General features: G+C 39.1%; 1 protein-coding gene across 5 annotated transcripts in view; it reads left to right on the forward strand.

Annotated features, from left to right (window-relative positions):
* HLCS (holocarboxylase synthetase) overlaps positions 1-20559 on the forward strand; it is a 120409-nt gene that overhangs the window by 11819 nt on the left and 88031 nt on the right. For all 5 annotated transcript variants that reach the window (XM_027730056.2, XM_039387310.1, XM_027730057.2 and 2 more), the window contains 2 exons: positions 211-1109; positions 4078-4260. In XM_027730056.2, coding sequence (XP_027585857.1) covers positions 211-1109; positions 4078-4260 — 1082 coding nt within the window. The remainder of the gene's footprint in view (positions 1-210; positions 1110-4077; positions 4261-20559) is intronic.

Genomic DNA, 20559 nt, shown 5'->3' on the forward strand with positions numbered 1-20559 from the left:
AACAAAGAGCCATTAGACTTGTGTTGTAAGTCGAAATTTATTTTCTTCTTGGGGGGGACATAGGATTTGGTGTCAAACAAGTGAAATTTATGCTGTTGTAGGTGATTTGTGCTGAAATTCAATGAAATCCTGCTCTGTTAGTAATATTTGTAACAGCTCTTTTAATACCATTTTTCTAACCCCTGTTTTTGTATCCTTTACCTTTCCCAGCTGTCCATTTACAGGAATCTGCTCTGAAGGAGCTGGCACAGGAGGCACCACCCGTGAAAGAGCAAAGCACACAAATGGATGAAGTAACTCCTGCTGGGACTGCTGTTAAATCAGGACTGGGAGGACAAAGTGAAGAGGAGAAATCCAAGCCAGAGGAGGAAGGTGATCACGAGGATGAGCCCAACAATCTGTCTGGAGAACATCACCACTTGCATCTTTCCAGCTGCCACGAGTGCCTCCAGCTGGAAAACAGCACCATTGAATCAGTTAAATTTGCCTCTGCAGAAAACATTCCAGAGCTTCCTGATGATTCCAGCAGCAAGCTGGAAGAGGAGAAGGATGACTGTCTAGAAAAAGGGATGAAGAGGGTGAACCTCGCTGGGAAGCCCCCCAATGTGTTGATTTACCTTGGCTCTGAAAGGGCCAAAGGGAAATTTGAGCAGGTCAGATCAATCCTTCAGGAATGCGTCGGTGCCGAGAGCTACACCATCTACCAGCTGCACCAGGAGCAAGTGCTGAGAGATCCCTGGATTGACAACTCCCTGCTGCTGGTCATTGCCACAGAGGAGCCTATTTCTGAGGGGAACCACAAGCAGTTCATGAAATTTTTATCTAAAGGCGGGAAGATTCTCGGGCTTTCTTCGTCCTTCGCTTTTGGCGGCGTTCGGATAAAGCGGAAGAACAAGCTGAGGAGGACTGTCCACGAGCTGGTGGTCTCTAAAAAGGACAGCCCTGAAATAAAGCTGGATCTCATGGTCAGTGGCTGTGTTTTTGAGGAAGGAAGGAAGGAAGACACTGGCAAAGTGAAGACGTTGTGTCGGTTAAATAATGCTGAGAAAGACCCGGTTATTGTTCATCTGACTCACGGGGACGCTGGAGGAGAAGCCATTCTTTGCCAGGTACTGTGCATGTGGAAGGATTAATTTTCACATTGCTACATGGGAAAAGTTCACTTCTTCCCACTGCATGATCTTGGGGATTCCTGTCAAGGAGAGAAGTGTGAAATGGTTTGGGTTGGGAGGGACTTTAAAGATCATCCAGTTCCAGCCCCTGCCATGGACAGGGACACCTTCCACTAGCCCAGGTTGCTCCAAGCCCTGTCCAACCTGGCCTTGGACACTCTCAGGGATCCAGGGGCAGCCACAGCTTCTCTGGGCAACCTGTACCAGGGCCTCCCCACCCCCTGAGGTGCAGATGGATGTGTTGGTGGAGGTACAAGGGCTCTGACTGCAGAATGGTTTTCTTTTGATCTTAAAGAATGCCACTGCTGTTCCACTTCCTTGTTTTCACCACAGAGCCAGGCAGGCGGACATCAGGAAAGATCAGAGGGTGGTGGAAGAAAGAGCAGGTTTGCATAGTAAGCAAGAGTCTTACTTATCAATCCATGCAAATATCTCCAAGGTGGCTGCCAAGAAGGTGGTGCCAAATTCTTTCCAGTGGTCAGGACAAGGAGCAGTGGCCATCAACTAAAACACAACAACTTCCACCTCAACATGAGGCTTTCCATGGAGGGTGGCAGAGCCCTGGAACAGCGGCCCAGGGAGGGTGTGGAGTCTCCCTCTCTGGAGACATCCCAAACCCCCTGGATGTGTTCCTGTGGCACCTGCTCCAGGTGCCTTGGCAGAGAGTTGGGCTGGGTGATCTCCAGAGGTCCTTTCCCACTCCAGCTATTGTGGGATTCTGTGATCCTCAAGAGCAGAGCTTTCCTTTTCTGCCTGCTGGAGGTTGTGCAGTGACAGAGGCGGGAATTCTGCAGATTTTGGGAGGCGGGAACAGGAAGAGTGAAATTGTAACAGGCTTGGGGTGAAAGCTCATACTGGCAAAATAAAAAAGAGTCATTCTTACTAAAACATGAACTGTGATGAAGCAGAGAGTGTAAAATAAACCCTGCTGGAAACTTGCTTTTATATTTCCCAAGTCTGTCTTCAGGCTTTAAAGTTTTAAATGTTTAACTTTCTTTTACTTATCAAATAGCTCAGAGCACCTGGGGGAGTGAATGAGCCAAAATCTTACTCATTCCACTTAGAAACAATATCCCAGCAAAGAGATGCCTCTCCAGTGTTAGGGTGTTGTGATCTCTGGTAAAAGAGAAAACCCAACAACCAAACAAAACCCTCAAAAAATTAAACAACAGAGAAATTCAAGTGTTCATAAATGTTTTTTGTTAATGTTACTCTCTGTGGATAATGGGTGTGTTAAAGGTAAATGTTGGTCACTGATTATTTAGATATTCACAAATATAAGTTTTGAGTGATGGAAAGGTTGAGAAGAAGTACCACCAAGTTTAGAAAATAAGTGCATGCCCTGGAAGTATGAATCTACCAAGCACATTGAGAAAAGCAGAGCAAGATTTATTTACCAGTGTTTAAGTAAATTAAATTAAGGAATATAGTAGAGACACAGCTTTATGAAAGGTTGTGTTTTTACCAATATTTTAGGTAGAGGAGAACTTTCTCAGGAGCCCAGAGCACTCAAATTTCACTGCTCACGGATCAGGTATCAATACTTTTCCAGCAATTATGTAGTTCAGAAACATTCCTGGGCTTTCTTAGAACTGTTTCCATCTCTTACCAGTTTATCAGGTTAAATCTGCTCGGTTTTTGGAAACTGTTAGATGTAGTAGCATGTTTAGAGCTTTCTTTTTTTTGGTAGGCAGCTTTGCCACCCCTGTGCTGGGTGCTTGGACTAGAAAATCAATTAGAAACTGTTTCTGCAAGCTCCAGGGTAAAACCTGCCCTGCTGCAGCCTTTAAACTGACCCTTCTACTGTAGTAAAACTTAATACTGCACAGGTTTCCCCCCCACCACCAGAGAAAAAGGGCATTACAGCACAGCTTCAAAAATCAGATTAAGAGGATTAGCGTGTCATTTTATAATCCTAAATGACTTCCAGTGTGGATTTGAAAAGCCTTATTGTTTTCTCTTCAGGGGACAGGCAGTGACATCAGCCAGTAAATATTCTGTCACAGAAATATTCCCCTTGGTTTTATACTCTTCTGGTGTGTGTGTCCTGCCCCCATTTCCATTTTCTATAGTCATGGAATGGTTTGGGTGGGAAGGGACCTTTAATATCACCCAGTTTCACCTCCTGCCATGGGCAGGGACACCTTCCACCAGCCCAGGTTGCTCCAAGCCCCATCCAACCTGGCCTTGGACACTTCCAGGGATCCAGGGGCAGCCACTGTCATTCATTTCCCTGAATTTCAATAAAGCAGATCATATAGGGAACATGAAGAGCATCATTAAACCGTGCAAAATTGAAGAAACGAACAAAGAATGGCTTGTGATTTTCATTCAATGAATCTGCACGTAGGAGAGTATGAGGTCTTCTAAATATCTTGGAACAGTTATTTAAAAAACCAACCAAAAAAAAACCTCACAAAAACCACCAAACAAAAGAAAGCCAGAAAAAAGGAGGTCTATAAAGGATTTCTTTTTCCTGTTTTATTTCATTTCTGCTTTTAAGCACCTGCTGCAGCTCTGAGGAGTGATTCTCTACCAGGTGAGAAAGTCATTTTTTTTAGACAGAAGCATTTCTTGATCTGCACTGATTTCACCTTAATTCATGTGACACAGTAAGGACTTCTCTGAGTTCTTCAGATCTTCTACAACCTCTGGTAAAGCTCTTTCAATTTTAATGTAATTCTTTCTCTGGTACAAGCCAGAATATGACCCATCTTCCTGTTGGTTCTGGCAGACGTGAAAAGTAGAAGGATAAACTTCATGAATAAATACAAGTTTGAGCATCTCCAGGAAAACCCCAGTTTATTAAGAAGGGGTGTTTTGGATAGATTTCACAGAAGATTGTAGTGGGTTGTCAGCTGTGATCTTTGAACTGCAAACTGATTTTTTTTATTCCCTTTGCCAGGCCCACTTGGAGCTGGACAGCAATTCCATGGATGTCCAAACCGAAGAGGATTTTAATTTACTGAAGATGAGCAACACCAAGAGATGTGAAGTTCTCAAGGAGATCCTGGTGTCTCTTGGCCTGAGCTGTGAACTGAGTGAACTTCCCACCTTGACACCTCTTTACCTTCTCTCTCCTGATGAGGTAAGTTCTGCTTAGTTCAATTGCCTGAGATTTACCCTACAAGACAAATTCAGTGTTCTCCTAAACCCACCTCGTGGTATTTTTGTTTGGAGAGGTTTGTGCAGGTATTACAGGTAAGCAAAAAGTTTAATTTCTACTCTGTTTCATTACCTGTTGCTTATAGTTCTGAATTTCACCATGGGGGAAATTCATTTTTCAGCTATATTTGCTATATTTCTATCTATTGCTGTATTTTTATTTGCTGCATTTCAGTTAAGAACCTTTTAATGCTTCTGCAATATAAAAACACAAGGCTTTTTACTGAGCTACTGAAAGAACTGATTTAAAAGGCAGGATCTGGTTTTCTTTTAAAACCAGGCAGAAAGTTCTGTGTGGTCTGGTGACAAAAATCAAATGCAAGAGGTGGAGAAAAGTCTGGAGTGAATAGAGAAAAGTGTGTAATTACACAACCCAGAGCTTTATTCCTGAGGATAATTGGAATATTTCCTGGAAATTCCCAAGAATTGATCATCTATTTGTGTGGCAGATGTGGCAACAAAACTAAAGCCCATTTAACCTTTTTTGACTAATATTAAATGTGCACGAGGTTTGTAGTTCATTGAACTCTTCAGTTTTTTATTCTTCTCTTCTTTTTCCTGATCGTTTCTTTCCTATGCCCTTGGAATTTTCAAACGTGCCACGAGTTAAAATTTGGCTAAATTTTTATCCAAACTTGCCATCTAGTGGCACATCCCAGGGTTGCAGGCCATCTAATAAAGATGTTTTAACTATGTAGTTCAAGTTTATACCAAAATAAGGTTTTTTAAAATTTTATTCACATTTTTCAATGCGAGAATGTGATTTTTATTGTGGATTTTTTTTCACATTTTTGATGGTAACTTTGATTAAAATAAATAAGGGAGGTGTAATAGTTTAGCTTTCTCACAAATTATATATTTTTCTCCACACATCCTGTTCTCCATAGATCTCCTTGCTTTCCTAGAGAGACAGGAGATACCAGAAAGGTACCTGAGAGGAGAATAATTTGTGGAAATACTTAATTTTTTTAAGAACAGAGAGAGTCAGCAGTATTGGAAATACTATTTGTATGGAAAGCTTGTCCAGTACAGCTCACTGGTTTGGATATTATATAAATTATACCATATATTATATTATATTATATTGTCTCTAAGACTTGGCAGTTCATGAATGATTCCTCACCCCCAAACTGGAGTTTCCACCTGCACCATTATTTTATTTAAAAACTGCTGTTAGACCTCACCTTGTCACATTTTTCTAATTGATTTTACACACTACAAGGCTTTTTTTTGCACATGTGGAAGAAATAAAAATGGATTTTGCTCTGATTTTTTTTTATTCCATTAAGAAAAAATGCTAAATATTGAGGAGGGGGTTTTTGTAATTTCTAAATTCTTTGAACTTAAGGTGCTTAGGTTGGTGAGGTTTTTTTCTTTTTTGACTTTAAACTTCATTTTACTGCAGAGCTCTGTGTGGTTTCCTTGGTGGTTCTTCCCCTTCCCTGCCCTGTTTCCCCTTTTATCACTTCAGAATTTCCATCAGATCTACGTTGTGAACATCAAATACAACTTTCTCAACTGGATTTTGTGAACAAGAAGCTTCTCCTGTCTTTTCCTCTGCCTAAAGTTCCTGGAAAATCTGTGTCCTTTTGCATCATTGTGATGCTGTTATTGATCCCATCCAATCTGTGATGCTGATTGATAAAAATCTGATTATTAAGAGTTTCAGATCTTCCTGTCTTGATGTCTTGGGTGGTGCCTTTTACAATATAATTTTTAGCTGCTTCTGAGGGGTGAATTGGAATTTTTTTTTTTCTTTTTCTCCTTAGGATGCACATTTTGAAGTTTTAGTTTCCAGTTTCTAGGGTTATTTTGCTAGATATAGCAAAAACTATTATTAATTTTCAGTTTATATGGTTTCATTCCCAGTTTATAGGTTAAAATCCCAGTCCTGCTATGTGGATTAAAAAAACCCAACCAAATATGGACAGCACTGGTATTATTATTATTATTATTATTATTATTATTATTATTATTATTATTATTATTATTATTATAGCTTTGAAGTCAAATAAAATTATCTGAGTTAGGGATGGTCATGTCCATCTTTAGGAGGTTTAGATCTTACCATGTGGAATTATGACACAACAGAGGCAGTGTGTGAATCAATATAAAGCAATATATAATATATAATTATATATATATAATATAAGAAAGGCAGTATATATAATATATATCTTATACATTTGGATATATATATGATTTAATATATATAAAGCAATATAAATCAATATAAAGCAATATATAATATTTAATTAGACATATAAGAAAGACAGTATATATAATATAAATCTTATGTATTTTGATATATATATAAAATGTAATATATATAATATATAATTTATTCATCTCCAAATATATAATTATATATTATATCATTTTATATATATATATATATGGTATATATATATGGTGTATATATATATATAGGTATAAGAAAAGCAGGTTTTCAGATGGTGAAAAGTTGAGTTAAATCTGCACAACTTGATGTTAAATGTAATTTTAGAGGCAAGTATTGATATGGAAACACAGCTCCTTTTTCTTTTCTTCTTCCCTTGCTCTGGTGTAAAGCAGTTGAGCAATTATTTATTTCCAGTTTATAGGTTTTCTTTTCCAGTTTATGGGTTAAAATCCTAGTCCTGCTGCGTGGATTTAAAAAAAACCAACCAAATATGGGCAGAATAATAATAAAAATAAAAGAATAACATTATTATTATTATTATTATTATTATTATTATTATTATTATTATTATTATTATTATTATTTGAATTCAACTAAAGTTATCTGAATAAGGGATGGTCATGTCCATCTCTGAGAGATTTAGATCTTACCATACACAACAATAGAGGCAGTGTTTGAATCAATATAAAGCAATATATATATATATATATAAAAATATAATATAGTTATATGTATAAAATATAAGAAAGGCAGGTGTATATAATATGTATCATATATTTGTATATATATAGTTATATATAATTATATATATGATTAATATCATATATTAAAATATATATAATGAAATATATATATTATTATATATATACAAATATAGAATTACACATTATATAATTATGTATATATTATGTAAGAAAGGCAGGTTACTTGCTGGTTAAAATTTTAATTAAATCTGCACCACTTGCTGTTAAATGTAATTTTAGAGGTGAGTATTGATATGGAAACACAGCTCCTTTTTCTTTTCTTCTTCCCTTGCTCTGGTGTAAAGCAGTTGAGCAGATTTTAGACTTGCCCAGTGCTGGGGAAAGGAAATTCTGTGTCACTGTGGTGGAGGCTGAACCCGAGTGTTGAAACCCAAAGGGGATCCCAAATCCTGTTGTCTGGCATCCATATGTTCAGTGGCAGCTTCAACCATAGAGATCTGATTTTTAATGCAGCTTTGCCTTTTAAACACTCCAATATTTGCTTCTTTCAGCCACCTTAAAGGATAATTTTTCAGACATAAACGCCAGGATTGGGTTTTATTGCCCTGAGTTTCAGCAGAACATCTTCTAGGTTTCAAAACCAGGATTTGCCTCCCTGAAGAACAGGAGGAGTTTGGCACAATTGTGATTATTTCCACACATTTTGCTCGTCTGAAGCATCTTAAAACTTGACTGTGAACTCCTGAGGCTCCAAATTCACTGGTTTTTTGAGTAACTCAGTAGCTGCAGCACAATCAGAGCTCAGTGGGAGCAGATTTACTTGTCTTGAGCTGCAGTTTGATTCTGTTCTTAAATTCCAAGTCCATTGTGTCAGCCAAGAGAGTCCAAAGTTACTTTATCCTGAATAAATCTTCCTTTGAGGATGGGAAATCTGAACTCTCAGCCAACACTGCAATGGGACCCACATTTCAGGGTGCATTTGGAGACAATTCTCTCTGAAATATTTCCATGCATGTGTATTGTATTGGAATATATGATATTCCAATATACAATAATACAATATACAATATTCCAGTACATACAAATACTGTATTGGAATATTTCTATTCGTGTGTATTGTAGAACTTGGGATTCAACTTGGGAAACTTTAAATTTTTTTTTTAAAAATTCCCCAATTCTTTTTATTGCTGTCCAAGTTTTTTTTGTTTACAAGTGAACCAAAAATGTATAATCTAAAAAAAAAAAATAAATAGGAGGTTTGCTTGTTTTCTCTTATACCATCCTCAAAGCATAAGCATCATCCCTGCCTTTTTTAGCCAGTAGGACAAAAAGCAAGAGCCCTTTGGAATATTTACTCCAGAGAGGAGATTTGCTCTTTGCTCTGGCTCAGAAGTCACTTAAGAGCTGAGAAAAACCTTGAATGAAAAATAGACCCTGTGAGAGATCTGAATAAATCACTGATAGTTTGTGTCTAACATTTTTTTTTTTTACTTTTGTTAATGTATTCTATTTATTATTTGAGATGAACAGTGCCAGAAATCTTTATCTGTGCTTGAAAGCTTTTCCCAGTTTGTCTCTTAGCTAGGTATGAAAATTATGGCAAAGTTGCTTCACAGGGGGGAAAAAAAAGTAGATACAGCAATGAAGGTGCATCTGTACCAGTAAAAATGGGTATTTGCTGAAGCACCTTTTTGTTTTTGGGAAGTGGATTTAATGTGTGACACGTGAAGAGCTCTTTTTGGGTTAAAAGCTGTGTTTCTACCAAGCTGGTTGTGCATTTGGGAAGCCACTGCCACAGGTAGGATGATGCTTCTCTTAAGTGGCTTTCTGTAGAATTTACCTTTACCTTAAGTCAAGGATTGATGACAGTGCTATCAATTTAAAATATATGTGATTTAACTCCAGGGATTTAGGGGTTTTTCCTTGATAAATCCCGAGTTATTTGTTGGCTTGCAAGGCTTTGAGCTGCCTGTGTGTGAGCAGCAAGGGTGGGTTTGCATTGGCTTGTTTTGTGTTCTTCTCCCTTCCCCTGCTCAACTTGACTTTTGTTTCTTTATAACAAAAATTTGCAAGCCCAGAAGAGTCACAGAAATCAGAAATCATAAACTAAACTGATTTAAATGTTGCCATTCATGGAAAAGCTCTTTGTGTCAAGGTCTGGATTCTAATAATTCTAATTATTCTAATAATAGCCCCTGCTGTTTGCTGGTGTTCTTTGTGGTTCTGAAAGGAATTGTTCTCTGAGGGGATGGTTTTTGACAAGTCTATAGCCACTAAAATAATGAAATTATGGAGGGATTGTCTCCTAATTTAACAGTTCAGAGCTCTCTTGGCCTGGTTCTTGTATCTCAGTGATATTTCCTCTTGTACCTCAGTGAACAGTTTTGTGACACAGGATGATTTTCACAGGTAGTTCTGTGCCAAGGCAGCCTGTCAGTATTCCCTGGCAATAAAGAATCAGAATCACAGGATCATGGAATCATCGAGGTTGGAAGAGACCTTCAAGATGATCCAGTCCCACTCTCACCCAGCACCACCACAATCACCCCCAATCCATGTCCCCAGGGGCCACATCCAGACACCTCTGGGACACTCCCAGACACAGGGACTCCACCACCTCTCTGGGACACTTATTCCAAGGCCTGACCACTCCTGCAGGGAAAAATTGTTTCTAATCTCCAATCTGAGCCTCCCCTGGTGCAGTTTGAGGCCATTCCCTCTCCTCCTTTCCCTTGGACATGGCAGCAGAGCCCGACCCCCCTCCCTGCCCCCTCCTGTCAGGGAGTTGGGGAGAGCAATGAGGTCCCCCCTGAGCCTCCTCTTCTCCAGATAAACCCCCCCAGCTCCCTCAGCTGCTCCTCACAAGACATGTTCTCCAGCCCCTTCCCCAGCTCTATTGTCCTTCTCTGGACATGCTCCAGCACCAAAAAGTCCTTTTTTAAATTATTCTTTTCTTGACTCTCTTCAGATACCAGGAGCTTGCTTGGATCAGTGAGGGTCATTAAATGGACACCTTGCCTTGAAAAATTGGTTTGGTTCTGAAAAAAACTTCTGCCTGTGCTGCTGAGAAGCATTTAACTGGTCCAGTTGAGAAGGGAGAGAGAGAGAGAGAAGAGAAGATGTGGGAGATCACAGAATCACAGAATGGTTTGGGTTGGAAGGGACTTGAAAGATCATCCAGTGCCACCCCCTGCCATGGGCAGGGACATCTTCCTCTATGCCAGGTTGCTCCAAGCCCCGTCCAACCTGGCCTTGGACACTTCCAGGGATCCAGGGGCAGCCACAGCTTCTCTGGGCAACCTTCGTGGCATTATATTAAAATCACCGGGAATCTCTGTTGCTCCCAAAATCTGGATGCAGCCGTGGCTTTTCCTGCAACTCCTTTAGTGAGTGGAAGGTTTTTGCCACCAGGGGACACTTCTGAGCTGGATTTCAAGAGAAAAACTGAGGAAGGGATGGAAAACATTTTATGCATAGTGTGTTGTATATAGATTTGCATTAAAATATCTTTGCATGTTTGCAGCAACTGCCCTGTCTAATATTTCCCTCAATTTTAAAATGGCCTTTGAAATTCCACAGGAATCGATGGCATGTAGTGTCAGGATACAGTAAAACATTTCCAGTTAAGAAATCTTGATCAGAGATGAAGGGACCTCCAAATGTGGAGCCAAGTAATTCCAGGTGGTTGCTAAAGATACCTTTTGCTTTTTTTTTTGTTGTTTACATTCAGGGAATATTAACCATTTATTTGGGGGAGAGGGAAAGAGAAATCTGGCAAATATTCCCTTTATTTTACATTGCTCTGCTTAAAACTGTGTTTTCCTTCTTTCATAATAGCAGCAAATGTGCTGTTTCTGTTAAACAACCATAAAGCACATTTGTAGGCACATAATAATGAATAGCATTCTTAGGTTGCATTATGGTTTGTAAACAACTTTTTGGCCGTGTATTGATTCAATAAATGTTTCTGAGGATCATTTGGAAAACGCAGGAAGCTTTGAGGACTGAAAGAAAATATCTTGTTTATAGCAATCTCCATAAAAAGGGTCTTTATGCTGCTGTGAGAACTAAAAGTTAATGCCTTTTGTACCGAGCAGCATTTAATCTTGGTGCAGAGCTGCCTCTGATATGAAATTATTATGTGCTGGCCTCTGCCCAAAGTGCCACTCATGGAATTGGATTCTCTCATGTTTCAAGGCTGGCTTCGAGTCAGCGTGCATGATACTTCACAACCACTTTCTTCACTAGGCATGTTCCTCCTGTGCTGTAGAGAATGGAAAATTTTATTATCCATCCAGAATGGCTTATGTAATATATATTTAAAACGTTTGTGATCTCGGCGTTCGCGTCTTCTGCTGACTTCTCGCTCTCGAAACGACAGAGAACAAGCATCAGGGCTGAGTATTTCTGGAGTGTGGGTTACTCAGCACAGCGTTGCTGGCCAGAGTGTGAGGCCGAGTTTTCTTAGTTTCAGTTTATCTTGGAGTTTGCAGTCGGAATCTCAATTTTAAAAAGTCAGAGTAACCCAAACTCCCCCTGGCTCCGTGTCACGCTCTGCCCCTGCGTGAAGGCCGTGATTGAGGTGGGTTTTGTTTCAGGGCTCCAGAGCTGTGACTGCTGAACCCTTTGGGCTCGGGGCTCCGTGGAGCAGATGGGTGATTTTAGGGAGCAGGAATCCCTGAGTTGTGACAGGCGCTCCGGCCATCCCGCGGCCGTTTGGCTCCGGCCCCTTCGCGATGACCTCACCGGCAAAGATCTGACAAAAGTGGAGGATTTCCAAGCAGAGAAAAAAAAAAAAAACCCTCGAGGTTCCCTGACTGTCGGTGGGGCCTGCAGCTAATTTATGGAAGTGAGACTGGGAGAATGAGAGCAGGCTTGGCATCAGCTGGAGCCCTGCGAGATGCTATCGGGTTACCATTGCTCAGAAATGACGAGACGTTTCCACAATGGGAAATTGTTATGATGGTTTGTCTAACAATTTCATTAGGGCTTCTTTTTGTAGCCCTGCTTGTAGGCAAATGGTGGCCAGATGACTTGATTATCTATATTTTAATTAAAGGGAAAAGTTGAATAAAAATATGTAACCGAAGAGGAAATAGAAGCGTCTTCTTACATTGCTCTTCAAAAACGATAAAACTGCCAACTTTAGCTGCTCTTGAAAAATGCATTTACAACACTGAGGGCTTCTAAATATATATTTTTTAACTTTTGACAATTCAGGTATGCAGTTCTGTTATCAGAAAAAACAACACAAAGCTCACTATTTAAGTTACTCAAGCTGCATTTATTCTGGACAATTGAGATGGGAGTTTTTATGGGTTTAAAAGACATTATGGTGTTCTCAGAGTTTGTCACCGAAGAAGCTAAAGATTTAAAAAAAAAAATTGTCAGGTATGATTTGTATCAGCAGTTGATGGGGAAGGGACTGACTGAGAGATTCTGGTGTGTTTATCATTTGACAGTTCATTTTAAGAAATGATTTCTGACAAGTTGAAGAAATCAGGAAATTCCAGGTGCAGAGGGAATGGAATCTGGCATGTGACTATCTGGCTGACGTTGTGCAGTTCTTATAGTGAAAAGCTGATTAAAGAACAGCTGTTAGCTTAAATCAGAAAGTTTGTTGTAGTTTCTACTGAAACTTTTCTGTGAGAGCCCTTTTTCTTTGGGTTGCAGTCGGCGTTCACGAGCAGAGCATGTTCCAGTTTAATAAATCACTGTGCTTACTTGGCACTTGTGCTGGTGACATTAATGACAAAGGGTTTACATGAATATCCAGGCAAGGTTTTTCTCAGAATCAGAAAAAAAAAAAAAGAAATCACAATACATCTTGTTATCTTGTTCTGTCTGTTTTCATGATATGTGTGTTTTTCTCCTGCCACATAAAGTATCCTCTGTAAAACTCCATCAGGGCAACCTGTGTTCTTAGCTAGATTCTAATGAGCTGTTCTTCACAGGATGACATGATTTGATTTTAAGAATTTCAGCTGGTTTTATCTCTGCCAGCATTTCCGACTGCAGACACTAGAGGATCCACAGCAGGGATGAAGTTTGGTACTACATCTCTATACTTACATAATTCTAGACACACATTTGTGTAAGTCTGTGTATATGTGTGTTAATATCTGTATTTTTTAAAAATCTGTATATAATTTTACTGTATTAGCCACACTGGCAACCTCAAGTTTCAGAAATTATCTTCTTTCTTTACCCCTTTCTTAACAAATGCACAAGGTAATATAAATTATGCAAGTGCCCCAGGCCTGGAGGACACGACTGGCCCTGGAGAGGAACCCCAGCCCGGAGAAAAGTTGGGATGAGAGTTATCCATGGAGTGTGTAAATCAGAGCATGCTCCTTGACTGATGGGGATAAGAACTTTTTTTTTTTTTTTTTTTTTGGGGGGGGGGGGGGAGAGGAAAAATGCAGGAGGAAGAGCTGGTGGATCTGGTCTGATACCAGATGAAAAAGCAGACAGAGACTGTGTGGGAGGAGGAGAGAGGGGAGTGGGGCAACAGCTGAAGAGGCAGAGGTAAGGAGCAAGGCTTGAACATAGAGAAAACAACTTGATTTTGCTGCATTTTCTAGCATTCCCTACAGCTTCTGGTTGTTATGATACATATCTAGTAATTTTAGCTGTAAAATCTGTGCTGCTTTGGGCTGCCTGTTTCACTAGGATGTAAGATATGAGACAACACTGGATTTTTACAGCTTTTTTTATTGAGAATCATTTTCCTTATCTAGTGTGTATTCTTTCTCAAGTATGTCCTAAATTGGGCTGTTGAACTTATTTAAGAAATGTTTTAAGAACTGCTTCAGAGAACATTGCAGAATATACTTTTTAATCTGTAAAAACAAATCAATATATAATTAAAACAATTGTTAAAGCCAAGCTTTAGCAGGCTCAGTATTAAGGAAATTAGTACAGTCTGTCCCTACTTGATTTAACATGGATAAGAATCTCTACTGCAGTTTAAGAACAGAATTATAATAAATTCATTTATTTTTGCATATGTTGAGAACTAAACTTTTAAGTTTAGATCATATAATAACCAGAGTCTTTAGAAGTGGGTCCCTGCACTGAGTCTCAAAATATTCATTCAACAAACAACCCACATCTACATTTTTAACCAGCTTTTTGCCCTTCAATGTAGACTTACTCTAAAGTGAATTCCATGTCTGAGCAACTTCAGAGAGAGAATCTAAATAAAGATAAGGCCATTTTCATTTGCTAAGGGAAGGGAGATTATGGATAGAAAGTTTATTACTGAACAGTTTACTTATGGCTCCTTTTTTTTTTTTTGTCATATAGTTTTTTGATGTTACAGTTGCAACAAAGGAATTGCTCATGATTTCTTTGTAACTTACCATTCAGCTGATGAAGGCAGGTCATAAGTGGAAAAATTTATATTATTCTCATAAAAATTATTTGAAAGGAAGAGCAACATTCAGAACTGGAGAAAGTGTATCACCCTGTGCTTTAAAGAACTGTGCCTGGATTCTTTCTGCCTGTTTTATAAAACCAAGTTTTAGGAACTGAAGGATATATAAGTTAAATAAGCTGGAGAGAACTGTTTTGTGGAAACACGTCTCGGCATTTCCATGGAGCCAAAATGGATGCAAATGAATTCCAGGAGGTTTTTCTGAGATTCTTTTGCGAGATAAGGAAAAATAATTGTATTTCGATGCACGATTGTCAAGATCTGAATAAGAAATCACATATGGCATGTTTTGACTTTAGAACTCCTTACATGAAGCAAGCAATTACCCATGCATTTTTCTGGGCTGGAAGACATGCTTTGCTTCTTTCCAATATGGAATTGTTGGTGTTACGACCAGTGCATGTACCACAGCTACTTGACAGGAGCAGCAGCTGCAGAGAGAACTTTTATCTAGTTAGATTTCCAATTTTTTTGACTGTGTTTTACGTGTTGGTATCTTAGTACAATGCACTGGGTGATGGAAAAGAAAATACAGTGACTGAAAGCAAGTTCTTACTCTTATTTTTCTGCTCCCTATACAGAGAGAGGGGCACTTTCCCAAAGTTACCATGAGCAGTATGGGCTGCAAATTATTATGAATATTTGAATTGCTTATTTGAGTTCCCGAGGTTTTGTTACAGATCCCTGAAAACAATTTAAAGCTGAACTTCCTGGTTTTAGAATCCTTCTGTCACTATTTTAAACGAGCCTTTGCGAGTTGGTATCGGGGGCATTTTGCAATCATGGGAAGCTTTTCCTTCTGCCTCTTTCAGCCATAGGTAACATCTGGGAAGGAAAAAAGGTTGGATTTGCTGTTTCAGTCCAATGGGGTGTATGAATAGACAGAAAGGATAAGGATGTACTTTTGTTATCTCTGCAGCAGTTTTCTTTTGGAGGTGGAAGGGAGCTTCTACTCTAAATATTTCCAAGCTTTTCCCTGTCCTACATGATCCACTTTTTCTAATTAGCAGTCCAGGAATAGCAGATTAGACATTTTTGAACTGCAGTAAACCTTAATATGATTATTGCCACCCTTATTGCTCCACACAAAACAATTTCTCTATCTGTTCAGGATGTTTCTTCCTCTTAGAAGTACTTAATAATTTCCTGGTAAAATGTTATTGTCACAGCCACTGTCAAATTCCTGATTTTTTTTTCCACTAGTTTGACAAAGGGAAAGCACATATCAGACTTTAAATTCAATATTAATTAATAAAATCAAAATTGATTACTTTGCTCTCAGTTTTCTATTTCCCCAGCTATTATTTTCAAGAAACAGACCCAAATTGTTCTTATTTAACCAAGGATAAATTAATCACTAGATGTCACAGATTGATACGTATTTTATCTGTTTTGTAGTTTGTGTGGAACTATTCTGGAAATGCATTTTAAACTCTTTTTTTTTTTTTTTTTTTTTTGCATTTTAGTACTGATTGAAATAATCCCTGACACTTTTTCCCCTCAAGATAATTTGTTTTTAAAAGTTAACCCTTCGGTTTGGGGCTGTTAATTAAGGGCCTTCAGCGAAGGTGTTTCATATTTAATCAGTTAAAAGTTCATCTTTGGAGTGACTGGGTGGTAGAGCTGAAAATTTCGAACCTGTTGTAACACTAAAAAGAAAAATAGCCAAGGTCTGGTCAAGAGAGTCTTAAAAAAATGAGGGCTAAGATGACAACTATTCAGACTAGATTTCTTAAGAACCTGGCCAGAATGAAGCTTTGAAAGCTTTTATTTCCTTGCCTGGATTAATACTAAATTTTAGTGGGAAAAGTCACCTTTTTCAGGTGTTTTATTCACTTGGGTCTTTAAAAAAAAAAACGCAAAAACCCAAGTTTCTGGGCATTGTGGTTAGATTTTGTTAAACGAGTGTTGTCTTGTTCTCCGTGAAGCGTCGTCATTGGTACGAACTTACTGTTTGAAAGCAGGAGAGCACGAATGTCTCTGAGGACAGAAACAGGTGGTTGTCCTCAGGAACGAGTCAGGAGACTCCAAAGTCCTTGGGAATGAAGAATGTGCCATTGTCAGAAATGCCCCTGTTTGAGCCCGGTGACCAATTCTCAGGCGCTGCCTCGGCCTCGGGTCGCGTTCGTTTGCGTCTTTGAGCGCCCCGTTTCCCAAAGTCACTCCAAAATCCCTGAATTTTAGTCATGAGCTTTGACTTCTGCTGTGCTTTCTGCAGCACTGGTGCTCAAAAGTGGTCTTGTGGAGCAGAAACTCGTGGCGTTTGTGACTCGAGTAAAACCCCGGCGTCAAACCCCAGCGAGGGTTCGTCTCGATAAAGTTCCGCCTTATTCCTGTGAGGGTGAAACATGTTCTATATCCACCTTAAAAGGACGTAAATTAAATTAATTAATAATTTCTTCATGAACATAAATTAACAAATTAAATTTGGGGTATTATTTTCCCCCCTTTCTCCCTGACAGTTGGACAAATGCTTTTGGGAGCTCCTTCTTGGAGCTGCCTGTGCCTCAGGACCCCTAGAACTACCTAAGGTGTGGTGTAGCATTGACTCATCATCCTCTTGGGTTTTTCCCTCCCTCCCCCCTCGAGGAAAAACTTTTTCCTCTTTTGCTCTGAACGATTTTTTTCCATCCCAGCAGAAAAAAAGTGTTAAATCTGAGAAGGCTGAAAAAGGGAGAGAAGAATTGCAACGGGTTAAAAACCACGCGACTGGGATAACTGTAGGTGTGGTTTGTATCACCCCCATGGGTTTTAGTACTTTTCCCTATGTTTTGTAAGAAATATTTATTAATTTTCTGATAAACTGAGTATTATTGAAGCTTCTTTCAGAGTTCTCTGTGTGATATCTAAGTTTTACTCTGCTGTGTAGGAAGTATTTTTGAAGCACGAAGCTTAACTTTTCTGATACTCTGCTAAATAAAAAGCAGTGATTTACTTTTGGGTTTTTTTTACTTTTTTTTTTAAACAATCCCATACTGTCAGGTTAATTTTTTTTAGGACCCTTGGTTAGCAAGGAGGTCTTAAGTGAAAGTTAGTAGGTGTTTAGCTTAATACTGGTTTTTGTCTTCGGAGTGGGTGTACTATAAATAACACACCAAGTATGTTCTTGCCATTATAGTGTATAAAATGAGTGTTCTCAAGAAATCCTGCCTTTCTAAGATGTTCCTTTTGGCATCTTTTTGTAATTTATAAACTATTATGTCAACCTGAGTATGTTTTAGTAAAGGATTATAAAATTTATGGTACGTGTTGAACATCAGCTGTGCAGCTTTGGGGACAGGGCTGTGTTGTAATCCCCGAGTCGTGGGACATGTGAAAACGTGTTGTGGTTTCACCTTAATATTTCACAGACGTTTCTTTAGCTCAGAAAACCCCTCCAGTTGTGACAGAGTTGGGAGTTCTTTCTCAGAAGAGGCAAAAAACGAGGTACAGCTGAAAGCTTGGAGTTTAAAGCGTGTTTTGCAGCGCTGAGAGGAGAATCTTTGGCTCCTGTTCTGCTGTTTCATATTCATGAACACTAAATTCATTCACATTTGATGTGTATGACCCTGTTGAGAGGCAAAACAAACCTGATGGAAAACCTTCAGCTAAGAATTGTGTATTATCAGTGCTAAGAAAAAATGTTTTTCTTAGGTTTTATTTACTTAACTCATTCTACTACTAATTCCAAGATTTTCAACAAACAATTTTATTCTCAGTTGAGGGTGAAAAAAAAAAGTTTGGTACCAAATAAAAATACTATTATGTGATAGCTGTTATACAGAGCCAGCTTTACCAGCTGAATATATTGCATCTAATTTATTGCCCTATTAGCTGAGAACAAAATTCTTCTGTATTTTTTTCCTAGTCAATACAGAATACTTTTGAGAGTAATTTAATATATGTGTGTACAGCATTTAGGGTTAGATTTATATCTTAATTTATTCTTTCAAACATGACTTTGATTATATAATTTTTTTAAAAAAAAAACACTTTAATATGCATAATGCCCAGATTTTAGTGCAGAAGTGGAATGTCTTTTCCTTTCTGCCTGGTTTCTCCAGGCTTATTTTTAGCCCAGTTGCACAATTTGCTGTGCGCTTTCCTTCAAAAAAACAACAACAATTTCGTTACAAAGTAGGTGTCCCGAAGAATTAAAGGCTTGAACTGTAATTTATCACACCTTTTTCTGGTAGGATAAATCAACACCTCCCAGCCCCTCTGATTTATCAGCCTTTTGGAGAAGTGTTACGTCGTGATGTTATGTCAAAGGTGGACCTTGTTCTTCTTGATCCTTTACCCTCCCAGTCAGATTTATAGTCCGGGGCAGCAAACGTGCCCCAATTACTGGGCTGGTGTGGGACCAGCTCAGCTCTCATAGGTGCTCATGTGCTGTTTAATTCCTGAGATTGAAAGCTACAGACTGTGGTAAATGAGATTTCGTCCTGTGATTTTTAGTGTCCTTTGCTTCAACCTAAAAACTTTATTAGGGATTTACTGACTCGGAGCCTAAACCTGCTTTTTCGACTCGTGTAACACGTCGAGGGTGCATTTGTAATGTAGGTGAATATGGGTCTAACTTAGAGTTAATAAAATATTTAAGAACATTTTAATATAACTCTTCGGAGATTTTGGGGTTTTTTTAACCATAAAACACGAGCTGAATTTTAAAGAACTTTCTGTTTTTCTTAGAAACCTCGAGCAGGTCTCAAAAATCAGCGCGAGCCACGAGGAATTAGTGCAACGTTATAGAATGCTGCTTCATCAAATTAGGGAGTTTTTGTTTAAGTAGAACCCCTGGCCTTTTGGGATGGAACATGGTTCCCTTTCCTATGTCATGGGTTTTTTTTCCACAGCCATGGACGGCCCCGGGTTTTTTTCACAGATACGCTTTCAGCTCTGGATGACGTTTAGCCTTTGACCCAGGCACTTTCTTACAATAAACAGTTTGTTGATGAGAGCAGCTGCTGGGAAGATTGCTTCCAGACTGTTCTGCTGCAGCTGAGGAAGGGAAGGGAAGGAAAATCCGGGATGCACCTTACGGCGTCCTCCTCGTTCCTCCGCTCGGCTCCGCTTCGCGTTGAGCGCCGAGCACGGGGGCCGTCGGCACCTATTCCTGCCCTCCTTGTGCCTCCTGGAAACCCAGTTCCCAAGTGGAACACTCTGCTAGAGCCAAGAGAGATACAGATATTTAAAAAACAGACCACAATTGATTTCTTTCTCTATTATTTTTAACCTGTTGACAGCATTATTTTCTCTTCAGAAAGCAACGTCTTGACTTGTTTTTCGTCACTCGGTGGATTCTGACCTGGGCCCTGCAGCCTGTTCCTAGAATGGGCTGCTGCACGTTGGAGAAATTAGTTTTCTGCCTCCATAGAGTGCTTTTTTAAAGCTAAATTTGATTTTGGATTCAGGTTTAGGCACGGATTTGTGAGCGGTTGCTGGACATGTAGTTTGGGAGTGGGTTGAAATCCAAGACGCTTCAAGTTGAAAGGAATGGAACTGCAATGAAAAGGATAAGGATACTTTGCAGCACTTTGTTAAAGATATTTCCCCTTTTTTTGGATGAATTATTCCGTATATCACTTGGGAAAACGGATCCACTTCTGTCTGGGGCTGTTTCTACTCCCTGTAGTGCTGAGATGATGCGCTGTGTTTATGTAATGCAATACTTGTTTTTAAAAACACACTGAGGTGTGGAGACAAAAATAAGGCTCTTGAATAAGTCTCTGGAATAATCTTTCAGCTATGATGAGCTTTTTCTGCCTCTCTTGAGAAAGTACATCACAGACTAAAGCAACCACCCAGACCACAAGGGACTCCTAAAAATCTGGTTGGTCGTGAATATAAAAAAAGTTACCAAACCCTCCCCTTCCGTGTTTTGCACTATATCTCAGTGTAGGAAATATAAAAATATTA

This window comes from Pipra filicauda, unplaced genomic scaffold (genome assembly GCF_003945595.2).
Source record: "Pipra filicauda isolate LSUMZ 115617 unplaced genomic scaffold, ASM394559v2 scaffold552_size545530_pilon, whole genome shotgun sequence".
Classification (NCBI taxonomy): domain Eukaryota; kingdom Metazoa; phylum Chordata; class Aves; order Passeriformes; family Pipridae; genus Pipra; species Pipra filicauda.